The 16025-nt window shown below is 35.4% G+C and overlaps 1 protein-coding gene across 2 annotated transcripts in view; it reads left to right on the top strand.

Annotated features, from left to right (window-relative positions):
• The window catches only part of GBE1 (1,4-alpha-glucan branching enzyme 1), a 173454-nt gene extending 158002 nt beyond the window's left edge, over window positions 1-15452 (top strand). Inside the window, exons 15-17 of one of the 2 annotated variants that reach the window (XM_052795218.1) lie at window positions 2970-3087; window positions 4840-4902; window positions 13445-15452. In XM_052795218.1, the coding sequence (XP_052651178.1) occupies window positions 2970-3087; window positions 4840-4902; window positions 13445-13501 (238 nt within the window). In that variant the 3' untranslated portion in view covers window positions 13502-15452. The remainder of the gene's footprint in view (window positions 1-2969; window positions 3088-4839; window positions 4903-13444) is intronic. The other variant, XM_052795219.1, reaches the window with a different exon arrangement.
• Window positions 15453-16025: the final 573 nt, after the last annotated feature.

Here is a 16025-nt window from a genome sequence, read left to right as displayed (position 1 = left end):
TAACCTGATGAATAACCTGTCATGTAGGTAATCTCTGTAATAGGGCTGTCATATATAATACAGAGGACCCGATTTACTTAACATTATTTGAATGTATTTGTTTTGTGATAGATGTTTATGTGAGTCAGTAATCATCATTTTACAACTGGTCAGTAGAAATTCTTATCTGCTCTTCTGCAAAGTTTTTAATTATGCTGGACCATCACCCCGACAAATAGCACTTGGATTCTTTTATCAATAGTAAGGGTTGAGGAACAAAATACAAATTATCCTATTTTATGATTTGCATTTACTTAGTGGTGTTTTATGTGTCATTAAACATGCATAAGATTAAATTTAAAAAATGTGTTAAAATACATATTTCAAAACATCATAAAAGCATAGTAATTCAGTAATTAATTTGGTAGATAATGACAGCCTTTCCATTTCCAGCTCTATCTATACAAGAGTTCATTGCTTTTGCTACTCTTCTCCAATGTAGTGGTTAGGAAATTTAGTCAGAGCATCAAACTGAACAGAAATCAGGCTTTTTTTTCAGTCGGAGTACAGGTAGTATTTCCAGCACTCTGTTGCTGAAACAAGAGAGACCTCACTGCAAAAGAAAATATTTCTATTATGTGCTTAATTAAAATGCACAACTGTTGTTTAATGTTTTTGTGAAAGTAGTCTTCAAAAACTCATGAAATTCTGAAATGTGAAAAGCAGCTTTTCTGTGAGGTTTAAGTTGGAGGGCAAATGGGCATGTTTACCAAACTAGTTATTTTTCCCTGAGAAATATCTAATTTGAGAAGATCTTAAAATTCTTTTTGACACCATTATTCAGGATCTGATTAACGGTATTTACACCAAATATGCTATGTAGCGAGGTGTGGAGAGGCAGTGATGTTAACTTTGTATTGCTAGAGCGTGCTTTTATAGCCTGGATTTTTTTTTACTTTTATAGCCTGGATTAAGGAAATGGGATAAATAGTTTTAAAATTAGCATAGCCATAACAATTGCATTTGCTGTAAACAGTTTTAAAGGAATCATTATAGATGTCAGGGCTTTCAGCAATATTGATAAATGATTAAATTTAATGTATAGTGTAGATCACAGAAGCAAAGAGTGAAGTGCTTCACGGAGACATTCCCCTGCCATGTTAATAAAATATACAGTGGAGTAGTAGCAGCCATTGCTGATGCTGTGTTTGAAAGGACACTGGAGAGAGTAACTAGAAGTTGTAGTTTCTATTTTTGTATGTTGTACGTTACAACAAACGAATGGTAATTTGAATGTGTTCATAAAATAAAGGGGAGGAGAGGTGTGTATGTAGGGCACATATAAGGCATTGAGGACTAAAGCTGGCAAAGTATAATTTTCCTGATTTTTTTTTTTTTTTTTTAAAGAGGTAACAAACAGGAAGATTTTGCCAGAGAATGTGGTGATCTGCTGTTTCTCCCTTTGGGCACCTGCCCTCTAGAAATCAAAAATTAATTTGGTAGTTGTGGACCTTTCTCTCATTTTGCTGCAAATACTTGTGGGGAAAGGATTACTTAACATTAGTGATTTGGTAGCTAATTGACAGCTTTGCATTCTTTCCTCATGTGCATCTATTTTTCTACTTCTTTGCCTTCTGTCAGCAAAACCTGTGCAATCTTCTAAACTGAAATATCTCCAAGTAAATTTGCAGTTACTTTTAGTTTAGGCTACTTTTTATGTGATGTCATGCTTCCATCTTTCTTATTGCTAGAGATTTAAATCAGGAAGACTGGCAGTTGGGAAATTTCCTAAACTCATCGGATAGAGAGTAGTGTAAAAAGACTTAAATAAAAACAATTCTGTTAATATCAAAATCCTTAGATTTTTGAGCAGGCCTATTTTTGAAAGGTTGAGCAAACACAGATGCCCAAGAGCAGTTTAAGAACCACTGACTTGAAAGAGTGTTGCTTCATTCTTTCCTAATCCTATTAAAAACAAGCCCTAGCAAAATAAGATTTTTCCATGGCTTAAAATTAAGGAAGCAGATTGTGGATTATAGAGCACTGTTATTTCCCTCTCTGTATGTTTTGGGCAGTGGGGAGTGGAGATTGAGGCTTTCTGTTGTAACTTCAGGAGGGAAAAGGATTTTTTAATTATGTCCAAACAAGAAATTCATAGGTAGTGAAAAAATCATAAAATTAAAACTTTCTAATTGTTGTTGTCCCAAATAAGAAGAAATTTACTTTTAAATATGTTAGCTCTTTATTTCCCCATTTATTTCCTTATATTTTCTGATTTTCTTCTTTCAATATTATTTTATCTTTTATTTTTTGCTAAATCTGTTTGAATCCTTTTAAATATCTGTACAGGTATTCAACCTCATTACACTTTGTTAAATAACTCCCCATTTTTACAACTGCAGTCAGAATGTTTGTCTCTTAAAAGTTCTTCTATTACATATAAGCTTTCTTTTGTTCCTCTGTGCTATAATAATTCAAACTCTTTTCTGAAAAACTCTCAAAGGACTTGTGGGGTTTTCTTCTGTAAAATTATATGCTTTTCTCATTAACACTTGAGCAGATTCTGACAGACTGTAAAATATCGCTAAACACCGATTGATTTTGATGGTCACAATTATGTAACTTCTTAAATGTAATTCAAATCCACTTTTTGTTTAGTGGTACATTTTTAGTCTAATTCATCACATAAAGTGCTATGCATATCTACTGTAATACTATAAACTATTCATGGAAGATTCCAGAAGAGACTGGAAGGTGCTTTCTTTACTAGGAGTCACTATACTAAGATGAGATTTTCAAGACAAAATGTCATACAGCTACTATATGTTCTGTATATTTTTCCACTCTTTTCTTATATTTTCTTAATTATTATTTTTGCATTATATTGAGTATATTAGCATGAATTATGTTGCAGCAGTTCTAGTTTTTTTGCTTTCATTTATTTCCCATTTAACAGTAATTTGGCATGGTTCCTTAATAGTTGTTTTTAAGTATCAAATCCTTCTGGATTCTGATGCTGCAGAATATGGAGGGCATCAAAGGCTGGACCACAGTACAGAGTACTTCTCTGAAGAATATCCTCACAATTATCGACGTAATTCACTTATGGTAAGTAAGATTTTTTTTTTTTCTTTCTCCTTTCATCCGAATAACTTTTAAAATTCTTTGGACAAATATGTCTATTCTAGGAGTATTGGGGGGGGGGGGTTTAGTCTTTGTATGAATACACTAGAGATGACAATCTTATGATTTGATTATGACCTATAATGTTACCTGACTTCTCTCTTTTAATATTACATTTAAATTTGCATGCACTCTTGCAGTGTCTGGCACACAACGTTCCTTGCCAACATGCATGAAAACCTTCTAATGTGCTTTTGAATTGTCATTTTTAATGTCATCATTTGCTTTAGCTTCATGTCTGAGAAACTCCATCTTCATGCTTGCTTTTTGATTTAAAGCTCTGTAGAAACTGAATCTTGCGTGGCTTTCTTAAAATCATTTGCTTAACTCCACAAACACGAATTTGAGCACATCATGCATTTGCCAACTGGCTTTCTCCTCCTCAGTTTACAGAAAAACTTTGCAAAATGGAACAGACATTCTCTGATCACATAAAGAATTTCAAGAATATCCAGTCCTAAAGTGGTATGAGTAATGGATAAAGACTTTACCACAAATCACTTCAGATGAAGTGGGAGGCATATCCTCACATACAATTTCTGTTAGCTGAGATGGCGACTAATAAAACCTCTACATTTCTTAATTACTCTTGAAATCATAATTACTTACCATAATTAACAATTTAAATGTCATTTTTCCCATTCTTTATATATGTACATGTATGCATATATACACATATTTCCCATTCTTTATATATGTATTCACATATGCATATATGTTCACAAGCACAACAGAATAAGATTCAAAAAGGCCATGAATTAAGGCAGAGTTCACTGAAAAAGTTCTGAGAATGCTTGTATTACAGACTAAGTTTTCATATCTAAAACATATACATGGGTGAAGGAGTGTGTATCTGTGCATAGGTGTATTTATACACATGAACACCTGTAAATAAGTTACACTTGTAATCTTAACAGGCTACAAAAATGGAGTATCTGCACTGATTTCTGTGGGCCACTCCTCTTCCATGACAGAATGGAGACATCAATTTCCAGTGTCACATCTTAACATCTCTCATGAGATCTAAACTCCTGAGAATTATTGTCACTTTTAATCTCTCTCTCTCTCACTCATAGTCATCCTATTTCATTGTATCCAGGGTATTGGCATTTCTCTCGTTTGCTTGTTTTAAAATAGTTTCATTACATGAAAGAATTCTTGTGCTTTCATCGTGCTTGGTGTAAAGGATCTTGGGAACGTTTTGGGGGGGGGTTAAGTATCTATATATGACAATGCCCTCATAGTGTGGGTAAGTATCTATGCTCATTTGCACACAAAGAAACTAAGGCTCTAAGGTTTCATTCCTGAAGGTTAGATAGCAAATTAATGCTTCCAGAATTCTTGCTTCGTGTGTCCAATTCAGATACCTTGCTTTGGTGATTGGAGAGCATCTTAATTATCTACCACTAACTTAACTTTTGCAAGCCAATTAACTGTAATTTGGAATGTATATTTCACATTTAGACTCTTAGACGGTGAGTGCAAGTCATTCAAGACAAAAAAATGCTACTAAATGGGAAGATGCAATTTGCTAGGAGCATGTGGAAGATAAGGCATGTGATAAGCAAAGCAGCAAATGCACTTTTGCAGCATAAGCTGCGGCATGGCAATGGCACTTCTGGGTCAGAAAGAAACCCAGCAGCATGGGTCACATTAACTTTCTTTTATGTCCTTCAGCAATCCAATTTACAGACCACCTTCAGCCAACACCCCAGAAGATGCCACAAGCACTACATAGAGGTAAAATGCTAGTAAAAGGACACCACCTAAAAGTAATTGGGGGAAAAAATCTGGAAAACCTGACTAAATTCAGCAAGATAGAACTCTTAAGAGAGAAAGAACAAAAGTTACAGTAAATACCTTTAGCAATTTATGTCCCAGTTCTTGGGTAATCAGGCATCCTTGGGAGTTGCTTTAGTCTTAGTTGCAGTTTCTAAAATCCAAGTAGAAGTCTTCCCCTCAAATTTCTTTTCAAAAAGCATACGATGCCACCCCAATAAATTCATAAATGTTTTCCTTCTGTTTAACAATTATCTTATTCTCCTTAAATAATGCATGAGACTTAGTTTCTTGTTTCAAAAATTTTAGTTCCTCCTCCACCACAAACTTCAAAGAAATATTTTTTTAATGACAGATGCACCTCCCTTAAGGTGTGTAAGTAAACATTGTCAGCAAAACATGCCCAGAGGGCTATGACAAAATGAAGTCACAGGCAATAATTCTGCTGCTCAAGTCAAGCTTAAATAGTGCACAATGTGTTACAAAAATAGAAGATTAGATGTGACATGATGCGTTCTAGAAACATCACCTAATAAAAGAAATACTCAAAGTGACATTGCAAAATGAGAAGGGAGATATGAAATTCCTGGAGCAAAGAACCCTGGATGAAGAGGAAGCTTTGTAAGCACTGCTAGGCATTTCACTGTAAAATTTTGTTGATTAACAGGTGATGATTCAGGTTTGTTTAGTAATGCTGTAGAGGGCCAGATTTCAAAATCATCAGACACACCTTGAAAACTCCATAGAAAAATGCACAAAAAATGTCCTTTGTAATATGACTGATTTAAATAATTATTGTAATCTAATTTTTCCATTTCACTGCTTGCTCTGTTCTGGATTGTTAACAAATATATGAAAGGTACATAGCTTTCCATGTAATCAAACTTTCTAATAACAAGCTGTTAACCACTTTGTCATTGTAAAAATAGATTCTTTTTACCACAATTTTATTTCTCTTTACGTCTCCACTGTGGTATTCTCCTAATAGTCTTTTTTGAGGTATGTTTTCTAAAAGTTGTCTGTTTTGTCACTGCTTCTATAAATTTTTAGTTTTGCTTATGTCTTATCATCTCTTTGCAAGTTGTAAATTAAGTGCTGCACACACATTTCAACTCCTGTCAGATCCTAGTGGCCCTTTATGTACAAAGTAATTTGTTGATACCTTACTTGGTTGTTGTAGTTGGATGTGAAACTTAGATTTGGAGCAGGGTGGGGGGAGGGGGCAGGGAGAAAAAGAACCATTTTTAATAATACTCATCATTCAGAATGTCTTGTCAGTCTTTTCTAAGGCATCTGACTAGACTGAATTTTACTGTAAAATGGAACTAGATGTCAATTTGTGTTCTAGTAACTTTAATATTTTTGAACCACACCAAAAGTTAGGATTTATATGAAAACGGTGGGGTTTATACTTTGATACTTCATGCACCAACAGAACTGAGTAATAAGCAGGCTAAATGGAAGTTGCAGAGTATGTTGTGTCATTGGCAAAGTAGTGTGCAGTTTATTGAGAAATATAATTGTTTAACGTATTTCAGCTTTTATAGATTTACCTTTTCTGTAGTTCTTTCCAATTAGTTTAAAAAAAAATAGATGTCAAAGTATTCCTTTCCCCCTGTCCCCAATACTGCTTTTTTTCTGATTCTCTATTTTTGGCATCCACGGATACAATCTTTTCACAATAAATGAAACTGAAATTATATCGTTTGTTTTAAGAATGTCCTTATTGCTGAGTTGGGTTTTTAACCTTGACCTTAATGTATACTATTCAATGTCAAAGTGCAACTTCCTGCTTCCTTGAGTCTATTGACAAATTAAAATACTCACATAGACTGAAGTGATCTAAAAGCTTTTAGTGACCTTAGCTTTGAAAATACTCATTTGAATAACTTTCACGATAAGGATTTATGTATTGAATTTTAAGGGACTGATGTGGTCTTTAACTGTTTTCTCTCCTGACATGCACAGATATACAGATCATATGAAAGAATGTTTGTAGTTAGAAAATTAACTGTTTTAACTAGGGGAATCAGTAAGACTTTAATACCAGCAAGGTCTTTTTTGATTTTTACCTCTTGGTGATTAAGACTTAGAAATTCATTTGCTCATATTCATTGATTGTTTGACTACTTAAAACCACAAGCACGTGTAACGATTCCAAAGTTATTCTGTTAGTCATTTTCTTTCATCCTGTCTTAATTTTTTAAGTCTACTTGTTTGTCAGGGGGGTTCATTGTCTTTTTAAAGTACTCTTAACCTCTTTGAAGAAAGAGTGCAGAAGATAATAGAGGAGAAATTTTGACATACAGCCTGTGCAGTATATGGACTTCTTTTGCATAAATGAAGCAAGATGGTCTGAGAAATGATTTTCTGCATATTCATGCTGTACAGCTGTAAATTGAAAAACAAACTCGCAGGCAGAACTTCACGTTATTTTAAGCATATCTTCTTTGTCATATGCAATACCTAGCAAAATGAAAACCAAAATGTCTGAGGTTTTGTATAACAAATTATAGTCAGAAAGGAAAAGCTATCATGTATTTTATTCATTGATGGTTAATTATATTCTCAGAATAGTGTCAGTGTCTGACAATTAGTAGTGATACAGAGACATGAGATTGTCTAAAGTCCTCATTTTAATTAAAAGTTTGGGATAATGTTGGCACAGACTCCTGTGACATTGCCTTCTGCATCTGCCAGCTGCAATATGCACTATCAAATATTTTTCTGCAGTGTCTGATCTAGCTCTGAGTTCTAGTAATTCTCCCATCTGTTGCAAAATGACCTTGAAATTATTTTTAGGGCTTGGTGTTTTCCAACCCTGAAAGTGGGGTGAAGTTCATTGCAGTTCCAGCCAATTTCAGTTGTGCTTGCACCTGGTACTGAATCTAGTCTGACAGTTCTGAAAGTACCAGTTGTCATTTGCAGAACTTCTTGCTTGTGGGTTTTTAGATACATGTGGAGATTGCTGTGTATTGTAATACTCTCCCAAAATATGTAAGGTGAGACTTCTGCTTATAGCTGCTGTTGTTCACAAGTGCTTCCTGTGTTTGGTATTCCTGTATTGTTCTTAGCTTTTCTAATCTCTCATTTCTTGAAATTATCTGGATATTTGCAGGAAAAAAAAAATATAAGGAGTAAGCATTTGTATGGCTGAAAAGCTTCTTATGTTTCTGGCAAGCAGTAGTAGTACCAATTGGGTTTTGCCTGTTTGCGTGAGAGCCTACGTGAATAGACTATGATCTCAGAAGAACACCGTGTATGTTGGTGGAAAACAGGTTGATTGTAATAAATGGGCTTTTGTCTCTGTATTAGGGTGGCTATACTATTTTAGTGCCAGAAGCCTTGATCTGTGTGGGTTTTGCCTAGTTTCAGACAGTGTAACTGCCTCATAGTTTAAATGGACATGCAGTATAAAAAGGTCAGAGGTGATAACAAAAAACAATTTTGTATGTATTTGACTTATAAACAATGTTCCTATCCTCCATCATCCTGTTAGCACATCTGCCTGTGAAGTCAACTGGAATTATTCCATTTCATTCCTGCTAAATACTCCATTGAGAATAAAAAGACTCTCAATGATAGTTTGATGACTAAAACTTTGAACATTAACTTTGTCAAAAACTTATATTTACAGCTAAGTCATCCTAACTCTGTCCCAAACAGATCTGATGTTCTCCCTTCCCCATATTCCAGTCCCCCATCAGAAAAGGCCTCATGAGCCTTACTGTGTGTGCTTTTAGATGTCCTCCTGTTTTCCTAAAATAGTGGATTTTGTATGACACCTTAGAGGACCTGAGGTAATAATAAGCAATTGGTGTAGAAAGCAGAGGCCCAATACACTTGAGATATCTAAAGCCCTGAGTAACCTGGTCTGACCTCATAGCTGACCTAGCAGGGCATTTGGGCCTTCTGAGGCCCTTTACAACATGGATGAGCCTGGTGGGGAGGAAAGAGCTGGGAAGGGTGTTTAAGATGAACATAGAAAGCTTGAAACAGAACAAGAGGTTCAGAGGATGATTTGATTGAATGATAGTCAAGACATTGGTTAGCTATGAATGTATTCTCTTTAGTATTCTCTACTTTGGGTTTTCACTTCTGTGAATGTTCATCAAGTGAGCCTTGTGAAATGGTGAAGGAGACATGAATGGGATAAAACGTGTGATCAGAAAGATGCAGGTTAGAAGAGCAGAGATCAGTAGAAGTGAAGCTGGTAATTGGAAATATATAATTCAGCAACAGTATATGAAAGGGAAAAGGGAAGACAAGAATAAACTTCCGAGACCCTCCTTCTAGGGTACAGAAAAACATAAAAATTACATAGCTCTGATAATGCCTTTTACTGATGAATACCTAGGTTTCCTATGATGGTTTTAATGGACACACCTCTATACTTATACTTTACTATACTTATCTATCTATAGATAGATAGGTATCTCGGGCCATGTACTATATACATAAAAACCAGCTAGAGATAATGAAGAGCAGCAAGAAGGTGATTCTACAAGTATACTAATAGGAAAAGCAGCTTAATAAAAAATGCAAGTCCCTTGACAAAGGGAGGAGTCAAACCTGTGATGGGCATTATGGACAGTACAGGAGTTCAATGCCTTTTTTTACCTTGGACTCCAAAGGCAAAGCCTGCTCTCAGACCCTTTTGTGTGCCAGTACAGTACCGAAAAGGAAGTAGCAGAGCAATAGGTTGGGGACATCTTAAAGACGCTATATATAAATGGGATACACCCGGAGGTTTGGAAAGATTTCAGTGATGTGATTGCAAGGCTGCTGACTGTCATCTGTGAAAAATCATAGTGGTCAAGGGAAATTTCTGACAACTGAACAAAAGCTGTAGTAAAAGTGAAAAGGAAGGCTTGAGGGATGTGTAGGCCAGTCAGTCTCTCCTCTCAGTCCCTTGAGAAGTTAAGGACCACCTCCTCTTGGAATCCATGTCCAAACAAGTAGGGTATATGAGATGGGTCAGTCAGAAAGCCAACCCGAATTTAGCAAAGGCAAAACATGCATGATCAATTTGATTGCTTTCTGTGATGAAATTACTCTAGCTGTGTGTGTGAGGTTGCTACAATCAATGCAGTAAAACTTTCAGCTTTGACTCCTACAGCACTCTTGCCTAGAAGCTGAGGAAATACAGGCTGGATAAGCAGATTGGTAGGTAGGTTAAAAACTGGCTGGGCTGCTGCAGTTTTAGTAATCAGAGGCTCAGTGTCCAGCTGCCAGCTGGTATCAAGGAGAGTGTCCTAGGAATTGCTGCCAGAGCTGATAGTGTTCAGAGTCTTCAGCAGGGACTGGAATGATGAGACAGAGCGTACCCTCAGCAGATTTGTAGATGACACTGAATTAGAGTGAATTGTTGATAAATTGAATGTTAGAGGTCCAATCCAGATGCATCTTGATAAATTTGAGGATTTAGCCAACAGAAACTTCATCAAAATTAATGAAGAAAAATTCTGCAGAGGAATCCCATGCATCAGTAAAGATTAGAAACCAACTTGCTGAGTAGCAGCCCAACTGAAAAGGACCAGGGTTATGCTAGATACCAAGTTGAATGGAATGGAGTTTGTCACAGACACATATCATAATGTGTCAAAACAGATATCTTCATTAATGCATTTTAGTGTGTTGGAATTCTCTTTAAAATTCTTAATTATAATTTGGACCTAAATAAGTTAAAGGCAGAAAAAGGAGAGGAAAAAAAAATTCATGGCAGTTTACCTAGGAAATGCAAAAAGAACTGCGGTTGCCATTTTTTTCAGTATTTAAGGAAGACAGAACTGAGTAATACAATAGAAGCATGGTTGTTTCAGTGTCTGGGAATGTAAGCCTTTTATTGTATGCTATTGCACATTTATTTGTATAATATTAAGTACTGTATGTATGTGTTCTGATACAAATCAGAACAATGGATTAAAATACTGTATGCAAGCAGAGTTCTTAATCTAAATCAGATATAGACATCAATTAAAATATACCTAATGTTACTAACTAATTAGCTTTTAGCTAAGGTTTATCTACATTTTTATATATTTGAATATGTCTCGACTCAAACATAAAGTAAGATGCTTGCATTTCAACTTTTCCTGTCAGTAATGGATTCCTGACTTTTTTTAATCATGCCACTTGGTGGCAAATTGTAGCATATGCTTGCTGCACAGTCTACTCAGTGCACCTCAGTACACACGGGGAGATGTTACTACAAGAGCAGTAGTTCAGGTGAGAGGTGCTGAAGGAAAAGGAATAATACCTGAGTGGAAAGGCTGAGGAAGTTCTGGGATTCAAGGCATCAGAAGAGGAAGGAGCAGAGGTGAGAAATCTGGGCTGAGAAGGCTAAAAACCCTGCTGGGATCCTTGGCAGATAATCTTTCAGATTTCACTTTATCTCAGGAAAGATAAGCAATTGGTCACCTTCCCCACCCCCCCACTCCCCCCCAAATGTTCTGTGTTCTGTCTATTTAAACAAATAATAAAGCCAGAGCATATACACTGTAGTATTTCTGGAAATAGTGTTGGGCTGAGGGGGAGGAATAATCCTGATACATTGGTAATAAGAATTATCTAGTACTTGTGTAGTGTTTTTCCTTTAAAAAAAATTGTATAGCAGTGGAATGAATAATTAATAATCATATTTAATAATTATTAATATATAATCAATAATTAATATTTATTCATTGTTCATGCCCTAATTGTTTTGTTGCTTCTTGCAGTTTTATTTAAGCCTTAGAGGTGGTTACACTGACCAATGAAATAAGTTGATAAGATTAGGAGATAATGCTGTATGTGGCTCTTCTATGATTTAGCAAGAAGCCCACCAAGACAAAAAACACTGAAACGCATGTTTAATTTGCCCAGGTAAGGAAAAAACATGTGTCTAAAGTAATAAGCTGGCAGTTGCCTCTCTTCATGGCAAACAGAAAACATATCTCTTATCAGTATAAATACAATCATTTGCACAAGTTCTGAAATTGTGCTTAAAACCAGTTTTAAAATTCTGGTTGGCAATTGAGTGGTAGGAGTGGGATGCTTCCATGCTGCTCTCAGCTTCTCAGCTGATGTAAATTGACTTTAAAGGAACTGGGCTAATTTACTCCTCCTAGAATCTAACATATTATTGACCAGAATATAATTGAGAATTGCTGTGTCATGTATTAATGTTAATTTTTGTTCACTTAACTGAAGTAACTTTTTACACATTCTTTCTTAGAAAAATTATTTCTATTTGTTCATTCTCCCTTCTCACTTCATCATACAAACCCAGAGCACTGAATTTCTCAATACACACTTTTAAAATCTCTCCTTTATCTATATGTTCTGAGCTAGCTGACTTCATTAAGTATTTCCTCTCCTGCACAGATTTGTAGAAGTTATTTATCACTGAAACCTTAGGAGAAATCATTAGATTTGATGCCTTTCAAGAAGCATTGGACATAGCTCTGTCTGGTTCAATGAAGATCAGCTGTTCTTTTCTTTTTTCTCCTTTTCCTAAAGCTTTTTGCTTTATTCCGTTTTGAAAACTATGAAAGCCTTTTATGGCATTGGGCTCTAGTTGGCAGATGACATAGTTGAAATTGCAGAATATTAGACATTCCACAGTGAGGAAGGATAGTCTAAAAGAGGATGTTGTCAGAATGAAGCCAATAATCTTCAATCTTGTGTTACCTTTTATAATTGCATTTTTATTGACTTATTCAGCAAACGCATTCATACACTTGACAATTGATGGAGTACCATATATCAAGGTAATTGGTAGGTAGTACATATCGGTCTTGTTTTCAGATAGTGACTCTGCTCTGCTTGGAAGGAATGTCATGTGAAATATATTGCCACGGGTTCTTTTGTGATCTATAAGGAGTCTTTTGATTATATATGTTCGGGGTCTTTTTTTATGGTAATTTGGGGGAAAAAAGGTAAGAGAATGCAATAATTTAATGGTTAATTTTGAATCTGTCTAGTTTTGAGAGTGAGTTTTATTGTTTAGACACTGAAACTCTATAGATACCAAGAGTGAGAAGAATACATTGCTGTGTCATGTTGCTGGTATTTACCTGTATGAAATGACATCATAGACCTTGGGGCAACTTTAATTCACAGCAGAAGAGTGTTGCAAAACTGTCATTTATCATTGTATGGTTGGTCTATTGACCTACCTGTTCAGGCTTTTGAAACTGGTTATTCTAAGTCATATGAGGCCCTCTACTGGTAGCCGCTTTAAAATATATCAAGGTAAGATTTTTTAAAAAACAGAAAAGAGGAGAGATTGCAATGAAGCTGTCAAACTTTTAGGTTATTGTGTAATTCAAGTGCTGGGGACTAAGCAGTCGATAATCACTCTTTAAATGTGGTTAATACGACCCACAACATTGCACAAATGACAAATTTTTAACAGTTAAAATATTTCATGTGTGTTTTTTCGTATACTGTTATTTAGAAATTGTGTCCTGTGAGGTTGATGTTTTTTTCAGCTATTCTTGTTCTGTCATATTTTTACTAGGTGTACATTCCAAGCAGAGTGGCTATTGTGCTTCAGAATATGGATATCCCAAAATGAAGTTCTCTGTAACTATCACTGAAGAAGCAAGTCACAGAAGAAGTGCTGATACACTGTACTAGTACTAAGTATAACAAAACTTGCTCTAAGGAAGCTTCCTGAAACTAAGTATAGTAATATTAGGTGTTTAAAATGTAAGATTAATATTCACATATAATTGCAGAGCTCTTGACTTGCTAGAACCTCTTTTGAGGAAACTTTACAAAAGAGGCAGAAAGGAAAACATTGGGTTTGTAGTTCTAGTAGTACAAAATCACACTTAAGATATTGCAAAGCAGCAGGTATTCTCAATTAAATTGTTGTTTACAGAATTTTATCAGGAATAACAAGAGTGATCCTGCTCTGAAGTTTGTAATTTCTTGTAATACTCATTTTGCTAGTGAATTCAAATGTTCATTATATATTAATGCTTCTTACTAAAAGTAAGTAGTTTGCTTAAATAAAACAGAAGTTTTTGGCTAAAAGGCAGCCTTGATGGTTTGTGGGACCTAATTTGAGGCTCCTCTTCTTCAATGAAGTCCAACATGGAATTAGAAATGTTTATCCAAATGGATGAGAAGGTCCTCTGAGAGTATCATACTTTGCCATTTTTTATTAAATTAAAATTGCACAAAAATGCTGAACAGCAAAATGAGCAGGCCGATTGGTGACCTGCTGATGCTTTTGTGCGTTTTGCTTATTTTCTCCCAATCAAATCACTTAGTCTGTGCATCTCACTTGCTACAGCTGAAAAAAATGACGCAACTATTTTATTTAGATGACTAAAACGTTCAGTGAGAAGAGTGTTTTGTTCTTACTGCAATGCTACCACACTGGAAGATGTACTTAAAATGTAATTCTTCCCATTGCATTTATTTCACTAATGTCAGGACCTTGCAATACTGATTTCACTATTTCAGAAGCTGCCTTTCAGCTTGGAACATGATGATGTTCTTGCACTTTTATAACTTTTGAAACATTGCTTCTCATGAAGAAGCAGTCTCAAAATACAGTGATCAAACTAAGGTGTTTTTTCGATAAAATCAAGGTAGTTAATTATTGGAGTGCTGCTAAGATTATTCAAATGAGTTCTTTCATGAGCTACAACTTTTTTGTAAAGAGTAAGATTTTGTATATTTGAAAATGTATTGCAGAGCATTCTGGAAAATTAATACCAAATTAACGAGACATGCTTTATTTTGTTCCATTTATTTAAAAACATATTTAAATTGGTTCTGAAATGAATGTCTTTTGTACAAATCTGAGTTTTCTAACTTTTAAAGTAGTCAAAGAGGAAGATGTCCGTGACCATTTCCAAGTCATAATTTTACCCAGTTTCCTACGTGAGCCATTGTGTAAATTACTAAATAGATGTGCCAACACTGAAAATCTATTCACAGTTCTTGGAATGCTTACTTGTGGCTTACTTCTTAAGCAAAATAAGGGATGGAATAATGCAGCATGATAGAAAACGGTCTTTTGCAGAGTTCACACTGAACGGACTTTATGAACTTCCCCAGTCTGCTATGTTCTGTGTGACAGAGAATTTTATATTGCAGTTGAGTACCATAATACTGTTTAGGATCATGCTTCATTTTCCTCTACACCAGTTTGATCATTGTTTGCTAGTGGGCTAATAAAAGCATTCCCGTTACACTAAGACTTTAAAGAAAATACACTGAACTGTTTTAGCAACTGGAACTGATTATCTTTTTTTTTTTTTTCCAGATTGTTTTCCTTGTAGTGAAATAATGAGCAACTTCTAATACATGTTATATTTACATTGTATTGATCTAATATGTTTTATAGGGTGGTTTGTTTTTTTTACTGGCACCAGTTCCAGGTTTCAAGATGTAATGCAAGGCAATTGTCTGTGTCAAACCTTTTTTCAAGAGAAGGAATAAATGTATGATGTGAAGTATAAACTGTGTAAAATTACATGCAAAATAAACTCTGAGGAGGATAAAACAAATGCATATATGGTTTCATTGCTTGGTATGGTAGTCTTATCACTGGAGGAAAGTATTAGATTTTGCTCCGTCGTTGAAATCGGGAACTTGTCTCAGTCAGAAACAGTCTAATGAGATTGGTAGAATATTTGTCCTGTGCACATTTTTTCTTTTATGTAGTGAAAGATTAATAGAAGCAGACTACAAGATTTGCAAGATGAACATGTAACTATAGGAAGCATAATAATAAGGGCTTTTTTGGAGTCCACCTCCACATTCTAACAGTGGGTGTGCTCCTGTCTGTCTTGCAAGGCTGGAAAATTTTCCCTTGCAATACCCATGGAAAGACAATTTCTTCCTCCTGCTCTTTATATTCTGAGGGATTTTGAGGAGGAATTCAGCTACTGCTGTTTCCCTTTCTGTCTAGCGTCACACTCAGACTGCAAGACTGAACCAAGGTCCCTCCTTACCATTACACACTGAGGCTTGCAGCTGCCTGTCACCACAACTGGTTGAAGCCTCAGACACATTCTGAGAAGCACATGAGCTCCAGAGCTATTTGCTTGGATGCACCTCAAATCAGCACTCTTCAGTCA

This window comes from Harpia harpyja, chromosome 8 (genome assembly GCF_026419915.1).
Source record: "Harpia harpyja isolate bHarHar1 chromosome 8, bHarHar1 primary haplotype, whole genome shotgun sequence".
Taxonomy (NCBI): domain Eukaryota; kingdom Metazoa; phylum Chordata; class Aves; order Accipitriformes; family Accipitridae; genus Harpia; species Harpia harpyja.
The sequence above is the reverse complement of the archived record's forward strand: the minus strand, read 5'-3'. Positions and strand labels throughout refer to the sequence as shown.